The following is a 27,127-nucleotide window of genomic DNA, read 5'->3' as shown; positions in this document are numbered from 1 at the left end:
TTTATGCCACCACTTTCAGGGAGATGGGGTTATATTGATTTTCTCTTGTTACTCATGTTTTTAACTATGTTTGTAAAATCCAATCATGCACTGTTACGTTAAACTTAGTTGTGCTAATAATGGTAACATTATGTAAAAATTCACAGACTAAAAACTGCTTTTACTTTTTAACGATTCACCTACGCCATGGTATATTGCTAACATTTCACTGAGACAATCTGAACAGTAAATTAAATTATTAAAACAATTTCCATAATGTTTGAATATTGTATTGCATTGCAGCTATATATCAAGCGCATTAGCCTCATTCTATTAAAACAGACTTAATGCATGTGCACAGTGTCATCCTAGATTAGCTTGTGCAGTCTGCAAATCAGGTTACTGGTACATGTACATCACTTTCCGCCTTCACTAGATTTTTGTTTGGAAGAGACCTCCTTTAACCCTCTGCATGCTGGGAAATTTGTCGTCTGCTAAAATGTCGTCTGCTGAATTTCTAAAATTAGCATTTTCTTCGATTTATTTTCAAAGAATACTATCAGAATAGCAAACAGTTTGGATCCAGATGAGACGCCACGTTCTGTGGCATCTCATCTGGATCCAAACTGTTTGCAAAAGCCTTCAAAATTCGGTTCCAGCACTGTAAGGGTTAAAAGAAAAATTCCATGAAAGCAGAAAATATCCTCCCTGATTAGCCAGTGTGGAACTGTGTAGGCGTATCCAGGATGACTCTTCCCGCACATGAATTACGCCCTGTTTTTACAGTAAGATCCCTCCTCACATTCAACATATTTTCCAGAAGCCTACCATCATCTTCTGTGGCGATTTCAACAGTACACCTGAGAAAGGCATCTACACGTTGATGACCACTAAGGAGATATCTGAGCACCACGCAGACTGGACGAGAGGTAAGCAACAGTTTCTATTGGTGAACCAAACCAGCGTAACACATTATTGTACACAAGTGCTTTCTTTTGTCGTATCAACTACATGCAGGTTTTGCGCAGTTAAACGTACTTCACAGGGTTTCTGCTGGCGAAAAGTTTTCTTTAGCTAAATTTGCCTCACAGTAGCAAATTTTTGGCTTTTTATGTGATTTAATGAAGAAAATGTTGTAGCTCAATAGGATTTTTTAGCCAAATGTATCAATTTGTTGCTAGTTGGTGTATGGCAGATTAAGCCCTGCTTCAAACCTTTTTTGGCATAAGGCAGTACTTAATCGAGTGCTTGGCATAAAGGACTGAAAGCACTTAACCCATTTATGCCTAGCTTTTAGAAAAAAGGCCTTGGCAATCAGCGTAGACCGAGATGAGACGCGGCATGATGCGGCGTCTCATCAGGGTCTGCGCTGTTTGCTTAAAGGGATTTCTGTAAGAAATATTCTAAATGTAGAAATAAATATACTAGACATCCCTTATTTTGGAAATAAATTGATCCAATCTTGAAGGATGGAAGAGTCCACTAGGCATAAATGGGTTAAAGTTTGTAATGGCTCACTGTGCCACAGAGAAAACAATCTGATTGTTTGAATAAAGTAGGTATAGATCACAAAAGGTACAGGGTGCAGCTTAAAGTTGACTGGGTAGAAAGGCATATCAGTCTGGTAAAATTGTGTTATTTTGGAAGCCAAATGGGACAAATGTGCAGACTGCACAGGCTAATCTGGAACGACACTTTGCGCACATGCATTAAACCCCTTTTTAACAGAGCACGGTTCAATTATAAAAACATGTTGGTAAATATGGATATAACTGATTCTTAAGACTGATTTGTGAATGACAGAAAATCTTATTTAAATGGACTCGATCATATGTCAGTAAAATTTGAAATAACACGAATGACTTAGAAAATATTTAAACTATCAGGTAGTTTAGGAAAAGTTTTCAATCAAAATACCAGTAGATTTAAAAAAAAAGCGTAAGTAAATCTTTTCATCTATAATTAAGGAAATACAGGCACCTGTATTACTAACATAGTATTTTAAATACGTCGTTTAGTCCTTATATTTTGGGTCCAAAGGTGCTGGGATAATATCACGGTGAAGGTTTGTAAATGCATTAACACACTTTTCAGAGATACTGAAATCTAAGTATACATCCATTTAAGTTTAATTGAAACCTATTTAATACATTATTTGATAGCGCCGTTAACAAACGGCATCGTATTCAGCATACAGATATAATAAAGCAATGGAAGTTAACACAGAACAAGTTTCACTCTTTTCTGATATATTGCATCAATAGGCTTTATCAAAGTTTGTTTTTACAATTAAGCTACATTTTCTTTCTATTTCTCAACACAACAATTGTATATTCAATTGTATTTCTGTGTTAATTTATATTAAATATCCCAACTGGATACGAAACTGAGTAAAAGAAGTTATATCCAGCCTGCCGTTTTATGCGAATATTCGAATATTCGATTGAATGGATTTGCGAATATTCGAATACCGATATAGGAATTCGATGCCATCCCTAGTAAAAACATTTTAATAATTACTTAACATAACTTTACTTAAGAAATAACCAATATCAACATTATAGACAGTTGTCATATATTTAAAATTAAAATGGTGCAATCTTTCGAGCATTGAAACAACTCATTTTTAAATAAAATTTTATCATTATTCGTTCATAACAAAATTAAACTGTATGAATAAGTTTTTTCTTTACCTAGATATAAATTGTTGATACTGAATTAGCCATTCAAAGAAAAATGGGCAATTATGTTTATAAAAGTGTTTCAAGTAAATGTTTTCATCAAATTGAAGAGCTATTGCAAGTCCATAACAAAGATTTTAGTGTTATCATATAGTCCCACAATCAACTGGTGAGTGTTGGTGTTGTAGCAGACAGACCCTGGTGAGCTGAGTCCATCTCTTTGTGAAGCCAGAGTTGCTAGTTTCTTTTTTCCCTCACGATCCACTTGTATGACATTTTCGGAAATGCATCCACAGACTAACACTTGTCCTGCAGGTGTTACGTGTACACCCCTGGGGTTTTGTAGTTCAGGGTCCATGAAGGTGGATATAAGAGTCCCATCTGTAGCCAGAGTAAGGAGCTTGTGCTGTCTGGTGTTGGTGACATAGATCTTGTCTCCAGCAGGACTTACTGCACAGTAAAACACTGCAAAACAATTAACATGTTGTATATAAGTAGATTAGGGTTATGATATATGCATTAACCCTATTGTTACTTTTTTTACATTTTTGTTTTTAAAAATAATTAAAAAATGTTTTGAGTTTCAAAGTATCATCAATAAATAAAATATTTTATATGTATTAATACAAAAAATACATTTACCTGTACGAGAGCCTCTAGCACCCTCAAACAGCTTTTTCACAAGTGTCCCAGTCATATTGTAGTGGTACAGGGCAGTGCCAGAGGTGATATACAATGCTCCCTCATGGTGGGCAATACCATAAACAGCATGCTGTAATGAAATCTTTCTCCCACACACCAGATTTCCATTGTTAATAGAGATGAACTGCACATCTGTATTCAAAGTTACAGCCACCTCACTGGATGTGATTTGGCAAATGTCCCATGGCCCACCAGACACATCACAGTGACTGGACACATTGTATTGCTGGTTCAACAGCTTCACTTTTTTATTATGGTAATCTGTAAAAATGACCTGGTCACTAGGCATGATGCAAATGCCAAAGATGCTGAAAGACTGACTTGTGTCGCTTGGTATGCTCACAGTGTACTCTAATCTCCTCTTTACAGTTAACACCTGGTCTGGATTCATCTTGAGTGTGAGAGACTGCATACTGTCTAAAATCCTGCCTAGACTAGAATGTTTAGACAGGTACTGCTCAATATCAGTGTTTGCTTTGAATATCATTGAACTCTGCACATTTACACGGTTCTCCTTTAGATATGACTCAGACTCTTGTATTTTGTCAAGACATTTCCTGCTGGCTATGAACTCAAGTTCTTTCTTGCTCTTATCACAAAGGCCATTTACAGCTTCACTGAGTTTTTGCAAGTCATCCTTCAGTCTGCTGCAGTTTTCAACATCTTTCTTGAGAGAGGTTTGCATTGTGGTCCGATTTTCATCCAATTCTTTTAATGTTGTATTTTCTAGTACATCCAAAGCAGCATTTAATTTCTTTCGCATGTCTTGGATTTCTTGCAGTTTTGCATTACATGATACCTCCACGGACTGAATGCTGGCCTCTTGTTTACTCTTTAACTTATTTAGTTCATCAACAATAGTTTGCAGATTGTTTGACAACTGTCGCATATCCATTGACAGGTTTTTGGCTGACTCAGAAATTAGAGCCACATTTGTGCACTGTCTGAAATAGAAACAAGTATCAAAATTACCGCAAGAATCATTTGCGGGCATGCATTTTCTTACATTACAACATTACAACATAAACAACTATAAAATTTATGATTTGCAAAGCAGATCATGTCTCGGCAAGCATTTTGAGTCTAAATTAAAAACTTATCATAAAAGAAAGCGGGTGCCAACGCTCGGCTGTGGGTGCAGTTTTAAATAAATGAAAGCTTGTCAGAAGAAAAGGAAGAAACGTAAGTCATTAAGGTGCATAAACTCTGAAGGCTGTAGGTGGAAGAACTCTCATTTTAGAAGCATTGTGTAAATGAATTACCGCGGATCACAGTGACCTTAACCTTTGACCTAGTGACCCAAAATTGGGTGTGGCATGTAGAACTTATCAAGGTGCATCTACATAGGAAGTTTCAAAGTTGTAGGTGGAAGAACTTTGATTTTAGAGCCTTTCTTAAAGTTTTATATAAGAGGTCACAGTGACCTTGACCTTTGACTTAATGATCCAAAAATGGGTGTGGCATGTAGAACTGATCAAGTCGCATCTACATAGGAAGTTTCAAAGTTGAAGGTGGAAGCACTTTGATTTTAGAGCCTATGTTAAAGTTTTATATTAGAGGTAACAGTGACCTTGACCTTTGACCTAGTGACCCAAAATGAGTGGGGCTTGTAGAACCCATCAAGGTGCATCAACATATGAAGTTTCAAAGTTGTAGGTGGAATCACTTTGATTTTAGAGCCTATGTTAATGTTTTATATTAGAGGACACAGTGACCTTGACCTTTGACCTAGTGACCTAAAAATGGATGTGGCATGTAGAACTCATCAAGGTGCAGCTACATATGAAGTTTCAAAGTTGTAGGTGGAAGCACTTTCATTTTAGAGCCAATGTTAAGGTTTTAGCACGACGCAGACGGCGGACGAGGAGCTGGCTATAACAATACCTAGGGTTTTTTCAAAAACAGCCGAGCTAAAAAATCATGATTCAATTTACACATCACAGTTTTATAAACAAGAATTTAACAGTTTTACAAACAAGAATTTTACAGCTTTATAAAACTAGAATTTAACAGTAAGGGTAAGCATACAGTCCTTCACCATCAAAAACCATATCAAATAAAGATTGTGCATAACAACTAATGTATGCCCTATTTTGTAATATAGACATCTTAAAATAATCTCTTCAAACATTGCAGCCATCGACACTCTTATCCTGTTTAGATTTACTATAAAATGCATTTAACAACTGTGAAGTGCAGCTGAAGAATGAAAGACACCTATTTTGTTGCTTCCAGTGAATGCAGCCTACTTTCTAAAACCCCAGTATGTTACAATGAAAATACTTAGCTTGGATTGCAACATACATTGGAAATAAACTCTTAATATCAAGGTACAAACAAGACTGATCCCCTTAATGTTCCAAAGTTTGATTCATTCAACCAATAATGGTGGATTGGTACATGTATGTGGTATAATTATGGTATGTGACTGGGAAAGTGGGAAAGGATTTTAATGGGCCAGCTTTGTTTGTACCATATTAGATTGGTGGGATTTCCCCCATTTAATCCATGCTTGTGTGCATCTTACCTGTGATTTAGTAAAACACAATCAGTGCAACACAGCTGACTGTGGTCCTGACAAAACATTTTCAGTTTCTCCTTTTTGTGGACAGCACAGTTTAGTAGCAAATCCTCCATTGTCTTTGTAAGGGGCCATTTATTTGTTTCTCCTCTTCCATATTGGGAATGGTTTGCATATATTTGATCATGAGGATCAATGCATTTTCTGCAGAAAAACTTTGTACATGTTGCACAAAAATAATCTGCACTTTCATAAATGTTTCTACTTTCACAACCTCCACAAACATAGTCCTTCACTAAATCTGAACTATTATGACCTGATCCTAGAGATGTTGCCATTTTACAGTAGATATTGTGAACTGTCTTTTGTTCTGAAATGTTTTGTATTTACTATTTAATAGAATGATCCCCTTCCTATGAACAGAATTAGTATTTTTGAAGACTTACACCACAAAGTCTTTAAGTTAGTATATTTACCCAAATAATTAGGGCTGTCACGATACGCCGTGAGCGTACCGCGGTATATCGTGGTACGGCAACACTGTATGATGTATCGCGGTACATACCGCGATATTTTACAGAATATGTATCTGTGAAGAAAACAGCAGAATAACAAGTTTTACAAAGTTTATTTAACTCAATAATCAGAAAACACTGGTATCATAGTATGACTAGAAACTGTTATAAACTTGATAGAAGTAGTGATTGTTATTCGCGTCTTTTTCTAAAATGTCCGCCATGTTGTTTACAATAGCTGTGACAACGATCTGTGTGAATCGAACGCTTCAAGGGCATGTTTAAAATGCGGAGTCAGCGGGCCCAGTATTGAAAATCCGTAGCGTTCTGACTCTTCCTCGACTTATTCAGAATCTTAAGATAACATGATTCGGAAGTGCCATGCTTTGAACGATCGATATACTAAGGAAAGAAAGTAAGAAATAGAATAAACTTCTTTTGGGATAATTATGAACTTATTTGCAAAGGAAATCGGTATTCCAAAATAGGTACGGACCCATACATCGCCGTATTTTAACCGTGAAAGTTAAACATCTACAAGTGGAAGCGCTTGCTTGACCTGCTGGGGACCATTTCAATAAGATATCGTATCGTATCGTAAATATAACGATATCGTAACTCGGGTAGTTGCGATTGGATTTACGATTCTCGTAAACCGTTTCAATAACGCCCTCGTAAATGTCCTCGTAAATCGCTCTCGCAATCTACGATTTCTTTATTGTACATTCGGTTTTCTTTGGGGTTATATTCAAACTGTCAACATCCGGTAGGGTGTTTACACAGTGTTGAGAAAAAGCACATATAACAAACATTGAACAGAGAGTGAGATGGCTCACACGGAATCAATAGACGATTTATTGCATAAATCAATCTTTCGTACCGTGTTACAGTGGAATAGTGTTGTTTTTCACTGTGTGCAAAGTCCATGAACTCACTGGAATTGTTACTAACGTCGTAAGTGGAAATGGAATTTAGAAATGTCTAATCATCATGCTGAATTATCAACAGCATCATTTCTGTGGAACACTGCGATATGCCTTATATAAGTGTTTCATAGTTATGGTGCTTTTAAAATAGTTCACTATCTGCCAAGATTGGAATGGTACTTGTATACAGGTAAAATAAATAATTGTGCAGTGTTTATTTTACTAACATATTGTAGTGAAATAAGGTCACTTCCAACAGCCTTGCTGTTGGGCTAGCTCTTTAGCGACGCGGTTAAAGTGTCTGACTACCACTCTGGAGGTCGTGGGTTTTATGCCCGGCTTGAGCTCAGTATTTTCACATTAATGGCGACGAGGCAAAAAACGAACTGTGAATGCGGGACTGGGTCTGAGCTGTTTAATGGTTTCTGGGAGGGCCATGCAGATGCAAGACATGCTGTAGCGAGCGTGTCTGGGCCTTGAAACATTAAAAGGGGGAGGAGTGTAGTGAAATAAGGTCACTAAGGCTGTTGGGCTAGCTCTTTAGCGACGCGGTTAAAGTGTCTGACTACCACTCTGGAGGTCGTGGGTTCAATCCCCGGCTTTTGCTCAGTATTTTCACATTAATATCATACACTTTCACATATAAATATTTATTTAACTCTTTGTATTAAAGCTTGATTCCTGAAAAAGTATGATGCTTATCAAGACACTGGAGTCTATTTCCCGAGTAGAACCAATACTTTGTGTCTTCAGAGATGATCTTGAGGACCCTCCCTCATTGCCAGTGGGTATCAAAGTGGGACCTTCTGATAAAAGTAGCTAGACAGACACTATAATTATGTAATATTCCAGGGCAACCTTTTTACCCAAGGTATTGTCATAGCCAGCTCGTCGCCCGCCGTCTGCCTTCCGCATCGTGCTAAAACTTTTTGCTCTAAAATCAAAGTGCTTCCACCTGCAACTTTTTAACTTCATATGTAGATGCACCTTGATGAGTTCTATATGCCACACCCATTTTTGGGTAACAAGGTCTAAGGTCACTGTGACCTAAAAAAAACCCGACAAGCTTTAATTTATTCAAAAGTGCATATAATCATTGATGATTCTGTAATACATGTAGTTACATATTAGAACAGTTACAATATGTTTTGCTCATTTTTTTGCTTCATAAAACATGGTTTATCACAATGCACATCCAACTCTCTCAGTAACGCTTGATTGGTCATTGTCGGCTCGGGTACTTCTTACATGTACCTTGGGTACTCTTAAGTATACTTAAATGTACCCCGGGTCACCGATAACCCTAAAACGATATTGCTTATCTTCAACAAACTAATCTTTAAACACAAACTGTATCAACATGCTTTTTGAGTAAGAGTTTTGATAATATAGAGGCCTTTGTACAGAAAATTTGACATGAATGTGAACATAATTAATTAAAAAAAATAACAGACAACAACCGATTTAGCGTGAAAATTCCCAGGTATGTTTTAGTATATTTACCGTACCCGGGGTACATGTAAGTATACTTAAGAATACCAGCGGTACATGTAAGTAGTACCCGAGCCGTAAATGACCAATCAAGCCTCAGTAACTGTTCCTAAATTACAGTCACTATGTTGCCTTTTAAACTTCAACACAAAAATGTCTTGACAAATGAAATGGAGGGTATTTGCACCATATTTGTCTGTGTTAAATGATCATGTAAATAAACTTGACATGCAGAAAAATAATATACTTTTAACATCATTTTTATGTCCCCCACCACTATAGTGGGGGGCATATTGTTTTTGCCCTGTCTGTCTGTTGGTATGTTTGCTCCAACTTTAACATTTTGCCATAACTTTTGCAATATTGAAGATAGCAACTTCATATTCGGCATGCATGTGTATCTCATGGAGCTGCACATTATGAGTGGTGAAAGGTCAAGGTCATCCTTCAAGGTCAAAGGTAAAAACAAGAAACCGTCGGAGACGGGTGATGCTCCTCAAAGTTTTTTTTTTGTCACAATATTGAACTATATATTCAGATAAAAGGAAACGTCTTGAGGGCACAGTAGTTGGGGGGACAAGAATATTTATATATAAAATTTTAAAGGGCAATAACTCTGTGAAAAATCATCCGACCAGAACCGGCTGATAATATGCACATCTCCTTTTGGTAGTGAAGCTTCCTATAAAGTTTCATTGAATCGTTATTAGTTGCTGAGAAATAGCCCGGACAAGAATTGCACTATATGTACAGTTAATGGAAAATTTCAAAGGGCAATAACTCTGTAAAAAATCATCCGACCAGAACCCGCTGATAATATGCACATCTCTTGGTAGTGAAGCTTCCCATAAAGTTTCATCGAATTCCGGTCTTTAGTTGCTGAGAAATAGCCCGGACAAGAATTGCACTATATGTACAGTTAATGTAAAATTTCAAAGGGCCATAACTCTGTGAAAAATCATCCGACCAGAACCCGCTGATAATATGCACATCTCCTCTTTGTATTGAAGCTTCCCATAAAATTTCATTGAATTCCGGTCATTAGTTGCTGAGAAATAGCCCGGACAAAAATTGTACACGGACGGACGGACAGACGAAGCAGCGACTATATAAAAATCAAAGTGGCGCAGAAGGGGACATAGTGTTTCCGACAAACACATTTCTTGTTTTTCCTGCATGTTTCCTGCATACATTCATTTTTGTGTATTAAAAAAATTATTTCTCCTTGTGAAAAATGCACTTCATCAGAAAATAAGTAGGTATCCATAAGTGCATTTTAATTGTGTTTTAAGTATATTTTCAAATAATTTAATTAACTTTTTGGAATAAACAAAACTGAAAAAGTACACACAAGTGTATTAAATTTGCATTAATTACATTTTCATATACATACATGTACCAACGCCTATTTATGAGCAGTAGTCCTAAAATGGTTTACTTATGGTTGACAAAATGCATTTTGTATTGCTATTACTAGTATTTCAAAATATAGCTACCCATCAAGTTCAATATAAAACTGTAATGTTAAATTATACACAGTGACACTATGTGAAGTTGGAATATAACATATGTTCAACAATTATAATGTGCTTTTTTTCCTATTGTGTTTATTTATTTGACAAAATTATTAGTAAAATAGATACTTGCATATACAAATTCATTTCATGCTCTGAATGTATTTTTGTTAAATACTGTGTATACTTTTGTATTATTTGTACTTTTCTAATATTTAACGGTGATGGTATTTTTATTATTTTCATTGTATTTTTAAACTGTGTGCAGGCACACATCCACAGGGTTTCATTTTTTTTTGGATTTAAGAAAAAATCAAATTAAACACCCAGTTAAATCAATTAAAATGATACAATTATATATGCAATAGTGTCTATTTTACTTATATTTTGTACAAATTAATAACAGGTTCAACTGCATGTACTTCAGTGTTGAAAAAACACTATTTATTCCCAAATTGAAGTCTTATTCCAACTTCACATAACAGTGTGTTCCTAGAATAATGAAGAAATACTGGAATCTCAAATGGTGTCCTATCATTGTTTCTAATATCTGCATCAGCAGTAACCCTTCTGAAAATGAAATGTGCTTTTTACCAAAATGCTCTTAAAAAATGGCATTTTATCTGCACTTAAGTAATGCTTTTCATCTATAATTTAGGAAATACAGGCACCTGAATTACTAACATAGCATTTAAAATACGTCGTTTAGTCCTTATATTTTGGGTCCAAAGGTGCTGGGATAATATCCCGGTGAAGGTTTGTAAATGCATTAACACACTTTTAAGAGATTCTGAAATCTAAGTTCACATCCATTTAAGTTTAATTGAAACCTATTTAATACATTATTTGATAGCGACGTTAACAAACAGCATTGTATTCAGCATACAGATATAACTTACAAAGCAATGGAAGTGAACACAGAACAAGTTTCACTCTTTTCTGATATATTTTGCTTCAATAGGCTTTATCAAAGTTTGTTTTTACAATTAAGCTACATTTTCTTTCTATTTCTCAACACAACAATTGTATATTCAATTGTATTTCTGTGTCAATTTATATTAAATATCCCACCTGGATACGAAACTGAGTAAAAGAAGTTATGTCCACCCTGCCGTTTTATGCGAATATTCGAATATTCGATTGAATGGATTTGCGAATATTCGAATACCGATATAGGAATTCGATGCCATCCCTAGTAAAAACATTTTAATAATTACTTAACATAACTTGACTTAAGAAATAACCAATATCAACATTATAGACAGTTGTCATATATTCAAAATTAAAATGGTGCAATCTTTCGAGCATTGAAACAACTCATTTTTAAATAAAATTTTATAATTATTCGTTCATAACAAAATTAAACTGTATGAATATGTTTTTTTCTTTACCTAGATATAAATTGTTGATACTGAATTAGCCATTCAAAGAAAAATGGGCAATTATGTTTATAAAAGTGTTTCAAGTAAATGTTTTCATCAAATTGAAGAGCTATTGCAAGTCCATAACAAAGATTTTAGTGTTATTATATAGTCCCACAATCAACTGGTGAGTGTTGGTATTGTAGCAGACAGAGAATGGTTTGCTGAGTCCATCACTTTGTGAAGCCAGAGTTGCTAGTTTCTTTTTTCCCTCACGATCCACTTGTATGACATTTTCGGAAATGCGTCCACAGACTAACACTTGTCCTGCAGGTGTTACGTGTACACCCCTGGGGTTTTGTAGTTCAGGGTCCATGAAGGTGGATATCAGAGTCCCATCTGTAGCCAGAGTAAGGAGCTTGTGCTGTCTGTAGTTGGTGACATAGATCTTGTCTCCATCAGGACTCACTGCACAGTGCAACACTGCAAAACAATTAACATGTTGTATATAAGTAAATTAGGGTTATGATATATGCATTAACCCTATTGTTACTTTTTTTACATTTTTGTTTTGAAAAATAATTAAAAAATGTTTTGAGTTTCAAAGTATCATCAATAAATAAAATATTTTATATGTATTAATACAAAAAATACATTTACCTGTAGAAGAGCCTCCAGCTTCCTCAAACAGCTTTTTCACAAGTGTCCCAGTCATATTGTAGTGGTACAGGGCAGTTCCAGAGGTGATATACAACACTCCATTATGGTGGGCAATACCATAAACAGCATGCTGTAATGAAATCTTTCTCCCACTCACCAGATTTCCATTGTTAATAGAGATAAACTGCACATCTTTATTCAAAGTTACAGCCACCTCACTGGATGTGATTTGGCAAATGTCCCATGGCATACCAGACACATCACAGTAACTGGACACATTGTATTGCTGGTTCAACAGCTTCACTTTTTTATTATGGTAATCTGTAACAATGACCTGGTCACTTGGCATGATGCAAATGCCAAAGATGCTGAAAGACTGACTTGTGTCGCTTGGTATGCTCACAGTGTACTCTATAGGATTAAATCTCCTCTTTACAGTTAACACCTGGTCTGGATTCATCTTGAGTGTGAGAGACTGCATACTGTCTAAAATCCTGCCTAGACTAGACTGTTCAGACAGGTACTGCTCAATATCAGTGTTTGCTTTGAATATCATTGAACTCTGAACATTTACATGGTTTTCCTTTAGATATGACTCAGACTCTTGTATTTTGTCCAGACATTTCCTGCTGGCTATGAACTCAAGTTCTTTCTTGCTCTTATCACAAAGGCCATTTACAGCTTCACTGAGTTTTTGCAAGTCATCCTTCAGTCTGCTGCAGTTTTCAACATCTTTCTTGAGAGAGGTTTGCATTGTGGTCCGATTTTCATCCAATTCTTTCAATGTTGTATTTTCTAGTACATCCAAAGCAGCATTTAATTTCTTTCGCATGTCTTGGATTTCTTGCAGTTTTGCATTACATGATACCTCCACGGACTGAATGCTGGCCTCTTGTTTACTCTTTAACTTATTTAGTTCATCAACAATAGTTTGCAAATTGTTTGACAACTGTCGCATATCCATTGACAGGTTTTTGGCTGACTCAGAAATTAGAGCCACATTTGTGCACTGTCTGAAATAGAAACAAGTATCAAAATTACCGCAAGAATCATTTGTGGGCATGCATTTTCTAACATTACAACATAAACAACTATCAAATTTATGATTTGCAAAGCAGGTCATGTCTCGGCAAGCATTTTGAGTCTAAATTAAAAACTTATCATAAAAGAAAGCGGGTGCCAACGCTCGGCTGTGGGAGCAGTTTTAAATAAATGAAAGCTTGTCAGAAAAAAAGGAAGAAAGGTAAGTCATTAAGGTGCATAAACTCTGAAGGCTGTATGTGGAAGAACTCTCATTTTAAAAGGTGCATCTACATAGGAAGTTTCAAAATTGAAGGTGGAAGCACTTTGATTTTAGAGCCTATGTTCAAGTTTTATATTAGAGGTAACAGTGACCTTGACCTTTGACCTAGTGACCCAAAAATGAGTGGGGCGTGTAGAACCCATCAAGGTGCATCTACATATGAAGTTTCAAAGTTGTAGGTGGAATCACCTTGAATTTAGAGCCTATGTTAATGTTTTATATTAGAGGTCACAGTGACCTTGCCCTTTGACCTAGTGACCTAAAAATGGATGTGACATGTAGAACTCATCAAGGTGCAGCTACATATGAAGTTTCAAAGTTGTAGGTGGACGCACTTTCATTTTAGAGCCAATGTTAAGGTTTTAGCACGACGCAGACGGCGGACGAGGAGCTGGCTATGACAATACCTCGGGTTTTCTTCAAAAACAGCCGAGCTAAAAGATCATGATTCAATTTACACATCACAGTTTTATAAACAAGAATTTAACAGTTTTACAAACAAGAATTTTTCAGCTTTATAAAACTAGAATTTAACAGTAATGGTAAGCATACAGTCCTGTACCATCAAAAACCATATCAAATAAAGATTGTGCGTAACAACTAATGTATGCCCTATTTTGTAATATAGACATCTTAAAATAATCTCTTCAAACATTGCAGCCATCGACACTCTAATCCTGTTTAGATTTACTATAAAATGCATTTAACAACTGTGAAGTGCAGCTGAAGAATGAAAGACACCTATTTTGTTGCTTCCAGTGAATGCAGCCTACTTTCTAAAACACCAGTATGTTACAATAAAAAATTTATTAAAAATACTTAGCTTGGATTGCGACATACATTGGAAATAAACTCTTAATATCAAGGTACAAACAAGACTGATCCCCTTAATGTTCCAAAGTTTGATTCATTCAACCAATAATGGTGGATTGGTACATGTATGTGGTATAATTATGGTATGTGACTGGAAAAGTGGGAAAGGATTTTAATGGGCCAGCTTTGTTTGTACCATATGAGATTGGTGGGATTTCCCCATTTAATCCATGCTTGTGTGCATCTTACCTGTGATTTAGTAAAAAACAATCAGTGCAACACAGCTGACTGTGGTCCTGACAAAACATTTTCAGTTTCTCCTCTTTGTGGACAGCACAGTTTAGTAGCAAATCCTCCATTGTCTTTGTAAGGGGCCATTTATTTGTTTCTCCTCTTCCATATTTGGAATGGTTTGCATATATTTGATCATGAGGATCAATGCATTTTCTGCAGAAAAACTTTGTACATGTTGCACAAAAATAATCTGCACTTTCATAAATGTTTCTACTTTCACAACCTCCACAAACATAGTCCTTCACTAAATCTGAACTATTATGACCTGATCCTTGAGATGTTGCCATTTTACAGTAGATATTGTGAACTGTCTTTTGTTCTGAAATGTTTTGTATTTACCATTTAATAGAATGATCCCCTTCCTATGAACAGAATTAGTATTTTTGAAGACTTACACCACAAAGTCTTTAAGTTAGTATATTTACCCAAATAATTAGGGCTGTCACGATACGCCGTGAGCGTACCGCGGTATATCGTGGTACGGCAACACTGTATCGCGGTACATACCGCGATATTTTACAGAATATGTATCTGTGAAGAAAACAGCAGAATAACAAGTTTTACAAAGTTTATTTAACTCAATAATCAGAAAACACTGGTATCATAGTATGACTAGAAACTGTTATAAACTTGATAGAAGTAGTCATTGTTATTGTTATTCGCGTCTTTTTCTAAAATGTCCGCCATGTTGTTTACAATAGCTGTGACAACGATCTGTGTGAATCGAACGCTTCAAGGGCATGTTTAAAATGCGGAGTCAGCGGGCCCAGTATTGAAAATCCGTAGCGTTCTGACTCTTCCTCGACTTATTCAGAATCTTAAGATAACATGATTCGGAAGTGCCATGCTTTGAACGATCGATATACTAAGGAAAGAAAGTAAGAAATAGAATAAACTTCTTTTGGGATAATTATGAACTTATTTGCAAATCGGTATTCCAAAATAGGTACGGACCCATACATCGCCGTATTTTAACCGTGAAAGTTAAACATCTACAAGTGGAAGCGCTTGCTTGACCTGGATATTAACGGATTATTTATTTAGCCCTTTTGAATCGCTTCTACAGTTTTCAAAACGATATCTATATCAAAATAATTATGTTATGTATTTATATCTGTGCTAATATAATAATATTAAAAAGAGCGGTGCGGCAACGCCATACCGCGGTGCGATTTTTTTCACGACATGCACCGCGATATACCTATATACCGGTGAATCGTGACAGCCCTACAAATAATATACTTAATTAAACCTTGTAAAAAGCTGAATTACGTTTCCTGTTTCAGCCACATTCCTCTTTAAATCACACTGAAGTACAAACCGTAGTAAATCTACACACAAGCCATGCATAAAGTGAACTCTACATTTCACTGATAATACAGGGACAAACCATTTTCTGAAAATGGGTGAAATATGATATTGACAGTTAACATGCAGGCTATTGATATTGGTCAACCTCTGTGCAGAGATTTGACGGGGAACCAGCATAGCTGAATCAAATTATATGTGAGGGCAAGGAACGACAACTCTGCGTGGAGATTGGATATTGGTAGTGCTTTATTGATTGTAGACTGCTCCTTAGCATTTTTACCAACTGTTCTGTTACAACTGGCAAATGTTTGAACCCTGATTTTTAGTTGTTCGCTTGCGAGCAACTAATTACTTGTGTTTTTAGGTTTAAAGTGTTAACTACAGAGTTAAACCAGTTTCTTATCTTGAAGTTAAAGCACAACATTGAGTTTTACCCACTCTTTCCCAACCAAATTGAATACTCATCCTCATGTAATATTTTGCAGTCAGTATGAATTGAGAAATAAGGCCTACATTAAATTTATATGCAATATTTTGCAAAAGATAGAGAAAAGTACCTTTGATAGTAAGGTTTATAAAAATGAGCCCAATACTAGAAGTTGATTGAAATATATATATTGAATAATTTTAAAATGTTTTATCAGATTAAAAAACTCTAACCTGTCAACTTGTAAAAGTAAATAAATAACCTCTCAACAGTTTTTAACTCGCCTGAGCACGAAGTGAGATATTGTGACCACCATATGTCTGGCGTCTGTCTTCACATGGCGAGCCGGTATGTGCAAACTTAAGGCTTATAACCACTCTAGAGGCCAAAGGGTATTTGTGTAATCTTAATGAAAATGATGAATGCTTATTTTTAATGTTTTTTTTTCCTCAAAATTTTATTTTCAATATATTGTATTACATTCATGCATGTTATATAGGTAACTATCAGCTTCAGTACATTTACTTGAAGAGTGTATATAAACTTTGGAACGTTTATCAGGAAGATATCTAGGCCCAGTTTGAACCTGGGTCATGTGCGTTCCAAAACTAGGACACAAGGTTAAATCTTATGAAAACCTCATTACCACTATTGACTTCACATTTACAACTTAGTATTGCGTAAACTTTGTAAGAATGTTTATCTTTAGATTTTCTAGAGCTTTTAAATTTAATATGGGACATAAGATAGTCATGACCTCTACAAAATTTGTTAAAAACATGCATACTCTGGGGTCAAAACTGGACAAGCCCAGGGTCTATTTATACTCAATATTTATAACATAATAACTTACTATATAATTACTTTTTTTGTGAAACCACAATTCTCAGAGGTGTAATTATTACTAGCCACACCGAAGGGTCACACGGTCAATAACTTTAGACAGACTGTAGAAAGCAGAATAACCAATATAATTTTCGTTCTCTCAATCCACATTTAAAACATAACTTAGGTGTGTAATGAAGGGCCATCTAGGTCTTCTTGTCTTCTATAAAATATTTAAGTTATTTGTGTGTAGTTTTGTTAAAGAAATTGAAATGAGATAGCAAATTTACACATAATAAAGATCGTAGATGTTAAAAAGTTTACATTAAATTAACATTCACAATTAAATATATATTTTGTAAATCTATTTTTATGCCCCCAAAGGAGGGCATATAGCAATCGCACTGTCTGTCTGTCTGTCTGCTCGTCTGTCTTTCCGTCACACTTTTTTGTTTAAGTTGCGAAAAATGTTCATAACTTCAATGTCTTTTCAGATATTACCTTCATATTTGGTATGCATGTGTATATTAACAAGGCCTTTCCATACGCACACAAATTTTGACCCCTTCGACCTTGAACTTGAACTTAGGGTCCGCGTTTAGGTTTCGAAATCTGCGTTTAGGTTTCGAAAAAAGCGTTTTTTTCGGGGGCATTTGTCTTCCGATAGAGACAGCTCTTGTTTAATTGTAAACTCAAGAGTTTCATAAATATTATTTAAAACATTCGCCTTTTTTCTTAAGTAGAAAATGAATTTTGGTATATGTGACTATTTAAAGATGTGATGAAATAATGTCCAATCGTGACTGGGTTTTCCAAATGAACACGCGTATGTCGCCTGACTTGCTGTTCAATAAATACACCAACACTTTTCATGTGACGTTGTACATGTCTGCATAGTTTTCGCGCTTTTGACTAAGACGAAGAAACAGCAGAAATACACAAAGCACTGTTTCTTTGAAGCTAGAATTTGTATATGTCGCGTTATTAAACATTAAAATTCAGAAGCATGTTTCGGATTACAAATTTATTTATGCCAATTTGAGAATTCGACTAAACATTTTAGTGGTATGTAATGAATTCAACTTTAATTTGTTAATATTCTTGAAGAATCGAATAAATGATTTAAAAACAATTAGTCTTCGGCCATCGGCAGGCTGTGTATTAATTGCAGTTAATTGCAGTTAAAGTGACAGGCCTTACTCAAGTGTTAATGGCTAACGACATTAGACACGTGTGGTCGTAGATGCAATTAACGGATCAATTATCTACCGTTCAGTATTGGGAGCAGCCGGTGAAGCGGGACAGTGAAGTATCAAAGAAAAAAATTCTCACCTTTGCCGACACTGGGACAGTGATTTGCACTTCGAGATAAACCACAGTAAATACATGTAAAATCGGGACTCGGGACAAATTTTTATGTCGAGATATCGAATTATTCAAGATAACGAAAATCAAGATGTGCTTTGTTTATAAATATGGATAACAAGGAAAAAAGTTGGGACATTGAGCTTACATGTCAAGAAAATTGAGATATGCGATGTCGAGATAACAAGACTATACAAATATTCAAGAAAGTGTAAGGAAGGGTTTGGAGAGGCAGGTTATTTTCGGCACAAAATGGCCTGTCCTGCAAATTCAGGAGCATCAACTTGACACAAAATAAACAGCATAGAGTAACTTGTTTACTTTATAAAAATATATGAAGAATATGACAATGCCAGGGCATTAAAGTTTTCTGTCAGTACAGGTTTTTAATTTATAGCTTGATTCCATTGTTGCAGGCTTATCATACACAGTGTATTTTGTTATTGCAGGTTTATTATAAATAGTGTATTTTGTAATTGCGAAGGGTGGCATATAGTTTTTTAACTGTCCATCAGTCCGTCCATGCGTCCGAAAACTTTAATATTGGTCATAACTTTTGCAATATTGAAGATAGCAACTTGATATTTGGCATGCATGTGTATCTCATGGAGCTGCACATTTTGAGTGGTGAAAGCTCAAGGTCATCCTTCAAGGTCAAAGGTCAAATATATGGCTTCAAAGCGACGCAAAAGGGGGCATTGTGTTTCTGACAAACACATCTCTTGTTTATTATGCCCGCGAAGGGTGGCATATAGTTTTTTAACTGTCCGCCAGTCTGTTTTATAAACGTAAAAGGACAAGTTGCATAACTCTGGTTGTCATTTTTATGGAATTATGGCCCTTTTTTGACTTAGTAACTTTGAATATATGGTTTAATTTTGTGTTTCGATCCACTTTACTTCTAAAGTATCAAGGCTTTTGCTTTCAAACTTCAAATACTTTCATGCTATCATGAGGTTACTGTACCTGGCAAGTTGATTTTTACCTTGACCTTTGAATGACCTTGACTCTCAAGGTCAAATTATTAAATTTTGCTAAAATTGCCACAACTTCTTTATTTATGATTAGATTTGATTGATACTTTGACAAAACTACTCTTACCTGACATACCACAATAGACTCCACCCAAACCATCCCCCGTGCCCCCCCCCCGAATCCTCCCCCCCTATTTTTTTTTAAGATCATCTCACAAATGACCACCAAACCCTCCCACTTTACCCCCCCCCCCACCCCCCATTTTTTTTTAAACGGTTAAAAACACAAATATTTATTTTTAGCTCATCTATTTTTTGAAAAAAAATTATGAGCTATTGTCATCACCTTGGCGTCGGCGTCTGCGTCGGCGTCGGCGTCCGGTTAAGTTTTGCGTTTAGGTCCACTTTTCTCAGAAAGTATCAATGCTATTGCATTCAAACTTGGTACACTTACTTACTATCATGAGGGGACTGGGCAGGCAAAGTTAGATAACTCTGGCGTGCATTTTGACTGAATTATGTGCCCTTTTTATACTTAGAAAATTGAAAATTTTGGTTAAGTTTTGCGTTTAGGTCCACTTTTTTTAGAAAGTATCAATGCTATTGCATTCAAACTTGGTACACTTACTTACTATCATGAGGGGACTGGGCTAGCAAAGTTAGATAACTCTGGCGTGCATTTTGACAGAATTATGTGCCCTTTTTATACTTAGAAAATTGAAAATTTTGGTTAAGTTTTGTGTTAAGGTCCATTTTATTCCTTAAGTATCAAAGCTATTGCTTTCATACTTGCAACATTTACTAACTACCGTAAGGGGACTGTGCAGGCAAAGTTATGTAACTCTGACTGGCATTTGGACGGAATTATGGGCCCTTTATACTTAGAAAATTGAAAGTTTGGTTAAGTTTTGTGTTTTGGTCCACTTTACCCCTAAAGTATCATAGATATTGCTATCATACTTGGAACACTCGCAAACTATCATAAGGGTACAGTAAAAGGACAAGTTGCATAACTCTGGATGTCATTTTTACGGAATTATGGCCCTTTTTTGACTTAGTAACTTTGAATATATGGTTAAATTTTGTGTTTCGATCCACTTTACTTCTTAAGTATCAAGGCTATTGCTTTCAAACTTCAAATACTTTCATGCTATCATGAGGTTACTGTACCTGGCAAGTTGAATTTTACCTTGACCTTTGAATGACCTTGACTCTCAAGGTCAAATTATTAAATTTCTCTAAAATTGCCATAACTTCTTTATTTATGATTAGATTTGATTGATACTTTGACAAAACTACTCTTACCTGACATACCACAATAGACTCCACCCAAACCATCGCCCGTGCCCTCCCCCCCAACCCCCCCCCCCCCCTATTTTTTTTTTTTTTTTTTTTTTTTTTTTAAGATCATCTCACAAATGACCACCACACCCTCACACTATACCCCCCCCCCACCCCACCCCCTCCCCAATTTTTTTTTTAAACGGTTAAAAAACAAAACTATTTATTTTGATTATTTTATGTTTGAAATACCGTCCAACCATCGCACCCAAGAATCCCCCCCACCCCACCCCCCCTCCCCCCACCCGAATCCCCCCCCCCCGTATTTTTTTTTTTTTTTTTAAGATCATCTCACAAATTACCACCACACCCTCACACTATACCCCCCACCTCACCCCCCCCCCCATTTTTTTATGAAACGGTTAAAAAACAAATATTTATTTTTATTATTTTATGTTTGAAATACCGTCCAACCATCGCACCCAAGAATCCCCCCCCCCCCCGATTTTTTTTTCCTTTTTTTCGCATTTTTGGAAGAAAATGTGATTAATGTCCACACCCCCACACAATGCACCGCTCTTCACTCCACCCCTCCCTCCTTTGTGATTGAAAATGAGAGTCCCTTCACCTTTAAAAAGAAAATAGATGAGCGGTCTGCACCCGCAAGGCGGTGCTCTTGTTATTATTTTATTTTTGAAATACCTTCCAACCATCGCACCCAAGAATCCCCCCCCCCCCCACCCCCGATTTTTTTTTTGCATTTGTTTGCATTTTTTTTTTCGCATTTTTGGAAGATAATGTAATAAATGTCCACACCCCACACTATACACCCCTCTTCACTCCATCCCTCCCTCCTTTGTGATTGAAATTGAGAGTCTCTTCACCTTTAAAAAGAAAATAGATGAGCGGTCTTTACCCGCAATGCGGTGCTCTTGTTCCCTGTCTGTTGGTTTGTTTGTTGGTTTGCGTCAAACTTTAACATTGGTCATAACTTTTGCAATATTGAAGATAGCAACTTGATATTTGGCATGCATGTGTATCTCAGGAGCTGCACATTTTGAGTGGTTAAAGGTCAAGGTCATCCTTCAAGGTTAAAGGTCAAAGATCAAATATTGCAAAGACAGCATATTCTGTTATTCAAGGTTTATCCTGCACAGCATATTCTGTCATAGCAGGTTTATCATACACGGTGTATTCTTTCATTGTAAGCCTATCACACACACTGTATTCTCTTATTGCATTCTGTCATTGCAAGTTTATCATACACAGTGTGTTCTCTTATTGCATTCTGTCATTGCAAGTTTATCATACACAGTGTGTTCTCTTATTGCATTCTGTCATTGCAAGTTTATCATACACAGTGTGTTCTCTTATTGCGTTCTGTCATTGCAAGTTTATCATACACAGTGTGTTCTCTTATTTCATTCTGTCATTGCAAGTTTATCATACACAGTGTATTCTCTTATTGCATTCTGTCATTGCAAAATTATCATACACAGTGTATTCTCTTATTGCATTCTGTCATTGAAAGTTTAAGCTCGACTGCAACGAAAGACCGCGACTTATTAAAAGGCTCTCAAGTCATTTTCCTGGGTAGAACCAGTACTAGGTCTCTTTGAGGGTAATCTAAAGAACGCTTCCACAGTGGGTATAACACTTGTGACCCCCGGGTTTCACATCTTTTGTGTCGTTCAAGGTGGCGAAGACCAGTTTGCCCAGGGTATGAACTTCACCCATAACTTCAGCTTCGCCAGCGGCTGCGGCCTGCCTGCGTACACAAACTTCACGAATGGTTTCCATGGCCACCTGGACTACGTGTACTACGACAATGGGGCCTTCGAGGTCGCCCAAGTGGTCCCACCTCCTGATCACAGAGACGTGGAGTTCCACACGGCCATTCCCAGTATCGTGTTCCCGTCGGACCACATAGCACAGATCTGTGACCTCAAGTGGAAAAGTGTCTCACATTTATAGCTGCTTTTTTGTGTTTTAGCAAACAAATTGTGTAATTCAAAGTGTTTTTGGTAAAAAAAAATATCATGCAATCTTATGTTGACAGCAATGGTTTCAATTTGATTTATGTGCCTTTTCACGTTTGGGTAAATTGACAAAATTGAAAAAAGTTGTTTCATAACATATACGACGGTTATTCCATCATTATATGTGAAATACCGTTATAATAAAACCTTTCTGTTCCAGCCAGTTTACATTTTATTATTTTCTGGCTGATTAAGAGCTGCGTGGAAAAAAATATTTAAAAGTCATGTTTGTGTGTGCACGTGTGTGGAGAGGCATTAATGTTTAACTCACATCTCTTGTCCTACCTACCTTTACCTGTATATTTCCCAAGCAAAAATCGACTTTGTGTATGACATTTTTCTACGCTTTGCTCTGTCCGCAAAATTTAGACTAAGATGCACTATGTTTATCGTTCATCTGAAGTATGATTATGAGCATTTTGTAAAAATCAAACATGTAAATCCCAACTTTTAATATTAAATTTTAAACATCCCGTATATGTCGAGAAATTTAGAGTGTCATGAGTCAATGGATAGCTGTTATCAAAATAATTTTTATTACGTATGCATGCGGAAACTGTAATAAACAAAAACACACGCAGCTTTCGGCCATGGGTAGCTCTGTCGTTCTGAAGTCACGTCCGCGCGGTTATTTCGTAATGTTGACTGACAAAAAAATAAGCAAAACGTTTTAACAATTACATGTATCTCATTTAGGCGCGATTTAATACGAGGTGTTTACTATTGTTATAATATTCGCGTGCAAATTACTATTGTTATAATATTCGCGTGCAAACCACACGTGTTTTGTACTCCATACATCGATGTATCTCTTTTTTTAAACGGCGCGATGATTAAATTGATCGGTGATATTGCTCAGTAACATTGTTCTTCTTATATGCGTTATGAAGTTACCTTCACCTTTGACATGCAAACCTGAAATTCTAGAGGCATCTCACAAGTAACTAGCATGCCAATTTGAATGATCATAAGTAGAAGTATCGTGTAGATATTCTTCGGACGACAAAATGATCTTAAACTAATGTTACAAGTCCCTATAACATTTTTTTACATATTGACCTAAAATCATTAGGCGTCTTTCTGTGCTCATAAGTACCCATCATACTAATCTACATGAACGTATGCCAAAGCGTTCTTTAGATATTGTACTGCAACCACATGGCATACAGACCGACCGACCATCAGACTCTCCCACCATTCCACCGACCGACGGGTAGGTTCAAAGTATTAATATACATCAGCTCATTGGAAGTGATTGACACAGTTTTAATGGTTTGATTGGCTGTTTTTCAATTCATAACATTATCAAACGAATAGCGTTTAAAATAAGTTTAGGAATTATTTTGAGGAATGATCTTTATAGGAATTCATCAAGTAAAAAGTAAATTGAATTACTGAATTACGTTAATGAATATTTTCAATGTACGCCGGGTCGGTCTTATTTCGGTTCTTCAGGAAGTCGGAAATTAAATAATGCAATTAAACAAGCAATTACTTATCACTCTGCCAAAGAATTAAACGAAAACATAAGTTATGTTTCTAGATGAAAAACATATTAAAAACCTACGAAATTGTTGATATGTGATATCAGTATAAACAGTTGTTAGGGTAGTAACTCAGAAAAGAATAAACATTTAATCGCTGAAAAATGAAATTCCCAACGTGTTTGTATTGTAAGTAATTACGATGCCATAGCAATACACAATTCGACCCACGGCTTACACCAAATATATCAAAGTTATAGCGCCTTTTTGCCCCGTCTATGAACATGAATTAAATAATATCTTTTGGTAAATATAATGCCATAAGAAATGCAGCATGCTAGTGTTGTTTTTTTTCACTTGGAATAATAAGTCTCTTAATTTCATTTTCAGTGAATTTATGCATGAAAGTGTGTATGGTGGACATATCTGGCCACAAATGCATTATGTTTAATGAAATCAAAACTTCTAACAAACAAATTGCATATGACCTTTTGATTACTTAACGTGTTCATATGCATCAAAAATAGGTAAACTATAAAAAAAAATTAGGCAAGTAATGTTGATTTTAACAATTTAAAAAAGCTGAACTGTTGTCTATCTCTGACATTTTTATGTACGTATGTAAAAGACATCTTTTATGACATTCGTTATTCCTTAGAGATATTCCAAACAAGAGTGCCAAACTGTCACAAGATACGCCCGTTTGAAGTTTTTGCAAAGTTCTGACCAAGTTTGGTGAAGATCGGATAAAAACTAAAAATTAGAGAGCGGACACCATGCTAAATGTTTGAAATGCACTAAGTGACCCCGTGACCTAGTTTTTGACCCGGCATGACCCATATTCGAACTTGACTTATTTATTGTCTACATGTAGATACAACTTCTGACCAAGTTTGGTGAAGATCGAATGAAAACTACTTCAATTAGAGAGCGGAAACCATGCTAAATCCTTGAATGCACTGAGTGACATCGTGACCTAGTTTTTGACCCGGCATGACCATATTTGAACTTGACCTAGATGTTGTCTAGATACAACTTCTGACCAAGTTTGGTGAAGATCGGATGAAAACTACTTCAATTCGAGAGCGGACACCATGCTAAATCCTTGAAATGCACTAAAAGACCTCGTGGTCTAGTTTTTGACCCGACATGACCCATATTCGAACTTGACCTACATATTGTCTAGATAAATTTCTGACCAAGTTTGGTGAAGATCGGATGAAAACTACATGTATTTGAATTACAGAGCGGACACTGCTGTGGACGCCGCCGCCCGCCGTCGTCCGCCCGCCCGCCCAACCGCACGCCCGCCCGCCCGCCAAGGGTGATCTTATAATACGTCCCGTTTTGAAAAACGGGCGTATAAAAACGTAAGGGTTTAAACCAACAATTACATAATGCAAATAATACGGAATTGTGGAGCAGAACATATACTAAATATTAAGTATGAAAACAAACAACTTAAAGGCGCAAAATAATATATACATGCTTTGAAGAAACGAAGATTCAATATTCTAAAACAGATGTATATCTAGTTAACAGTTGGAACTTAGCTCACGCCTGCAGAAATGGCTTACTTCTACAGGCAAGTCCCATTATCAATAGTGCGAATGCGTAGTTGCGATACTGAATACAAATTTCAATTACATGCAATTTTTACTATTACAACTTATGTCCCCGGGCCCGCAAAGAGTACCCCGGGGATAACATTGTATCATTCTAAACATATCCATTTGATTATGCTTGATTAAACCGATGTCAGTGTCATGCATCAATGTTATGTATACTCTACCCTTTAAGGTCTGAAACACTGAATACTACGTTAAGTAGAAACACTTTATATTTGTAATAAGGACAATTTATCAAGATTCACGCGTACTTCCGTTTTATACGCACCGATCCTTTAAAACTACGCTAACACATAAATATAGATGCAATAGTTTTACGCTTAACCGCTTGTGTGATAATATCTCAAATAACCTTGACACTTATTTTTTTTTTCTACATACAAAATGCAACACCTAACTATTTTATTTGTTTCAAAAATGCAGACTGGCCTTCATATTGTTTCATTTATACTTTTGAAGAAAGCATATTTAAATTTCAAAATTGGGATAGTGTACCGCTGCAATAATTATAAATATATTGAAAACAGAGTCAAATCATTTAACAGGAAAACATGACAAGTCTAAATATATGCACCTTTAATGTTAAGGGTCTTAGTTGCAAAAAAAAACGTGAACAAGTTATAACTTATATAAAATCAAAAGCCGTTGACATAGCACTGCTGCAAGAAATTCATTATGATAACAAACTAGACAATTCGACCTGGGCCAAAGATTGGTCAGGGGATACGTTTTTAAGTGGCCAAAGTACCAATAGTTTAGGAGTAGGAATTATGATTAACAAAAAAAGTGCAATACATATTATTGAACATACTGAAATAATAGTTGGAAGACTTCAGGTTTTAAAACTATTAGTCCACAATAACAAAATAGCTATTATTAACATTTACGCGCCAAATAATGACGACATAACGTTTTTCAACACACTTGAAAATACTATTGCTGACTTAGATGAATTTTCACCGATAGTTGGTGGTGACTTCAATGCCGTGCAAAATTTTATAAAAGACAAGTTGAATGGTAGAAATGATACCAA

The 27,127-nt window shown here is 36.0% G+C and overlaps 3 protein-coding genes across 10 annotated transcripts in view; 1 reads left to right on the top strand and 2 right to left on the bottom strand.

The window, feature by feature from the left end:
- The window catches only part of LOC127847441 (2',5'-phosphodiesterase 12-like), a 38,942-nt gene extending 15,801 nt beyond the window's left edge, over positions 1–23,141 (top strand). Inside the window, exons 6-7 of the mRNA XM_052379350.1 lie at positions 800–908; positions 22,640–23,141. Of these exons, the coding sequence (XP_052235310.1) occupies positions 800–908; positions 22,640–22,917 (387 nt within the window). The 3' untranslated portion in view covers positions 22,918–23,141. The remainder of the gene's footprint in view (positions 1–799; positions 909–22,639) is intronic.
- Positions 2,538–12,782, bottom strand: LOC127847445 (uncharacterized). 2 transcript variants are annotated; one of them, XR_008033968.1, is made up of 3 exons: positions 12,351–12,782; positions 11,721–12,173; positions 2,538–2,672 (listed from the first exon to the last, which is right to left on the bottom strand). XR_008033968.1 is itself a non-coding variant. In XM_052379359.1 (2 exons), the coding sequence occupies exons 1-2, from the start codon at positions 12,697–12,699 to the stop codon at positions 11,821–11,823; spliced, it is 702 nt and encodes a 233-aa protein (XP_052235319.1). In that variant the 5' UTR covers positions 12,700–12,782; the 3' UTR covers positions 11,132–11,820. The 2 variants fall into 2 exon arrangements, 1 of the variants encoding a protein (XP_052235319.1); XM_052379359.1 differs by lacking the exon at positions 2,538–2,672 and having other exon boundaries at positions 11,132–12,173.
- On the bottom strand, positions 2,538–16,090 carry LOC127847442 (uncharacterized). 7 transcript variants are annotated; one of them, XM_052379354.1, is made up of 4 exons: positions 16,013–16,090; positions 14,716–15,122; positions 3,303–4,306; positions 2,538–3,125 (listed from the first exon to the last, which is right to left on the bottom strand). In XM_052379354.1, exons 2-4 carry the CDS (start codon positions 15,045–15,047, stop codon positions 2,773–2,775), a joined length of 1,689 nt encoding a protein of 562 aa, XP_052235314.1. In that variant the 5' UTR covers positions 15,048–15,122; positions 16,013–16,090; the 3' UTR covers positions 2,538–2,772. The 7 variants fall into 7 exon arrangements, with proteins under 7 accessions (XP_052235314.1, XP_052235316.1, XP_052235315.1 ...); XM_052379356.1 differs by having other exon boundaries at positions 14,716–15,079; positions 16,013–16,088; XM_052379355.1 differs by having other exon boundaries at positions 16,033–16,077.
- Positions 23,142–27,127: the final 3,986 nt, after the last annotated feature.

The sequence above is a fragment of the Dreissena polymorpha genome, chromosome 10 (assembly GCF_020536995.1).
Source record: "Dreissena polymorpha isolate Duluth1 chromosome 10, UMN_Dpol_1.0, whole genome shotgun sequence".
In the NCBI taxonomy this organism is placed as follows: domain Eukaryota; kingdom Metazoa; phylum Mollusca; class Bivalvia; order Myida; family Dreissenidae; genus Dreissena; species Dreissena polymorpha.
This window is presented reverse-complemented; position numbering and strand designations above follow the sequence as displayed.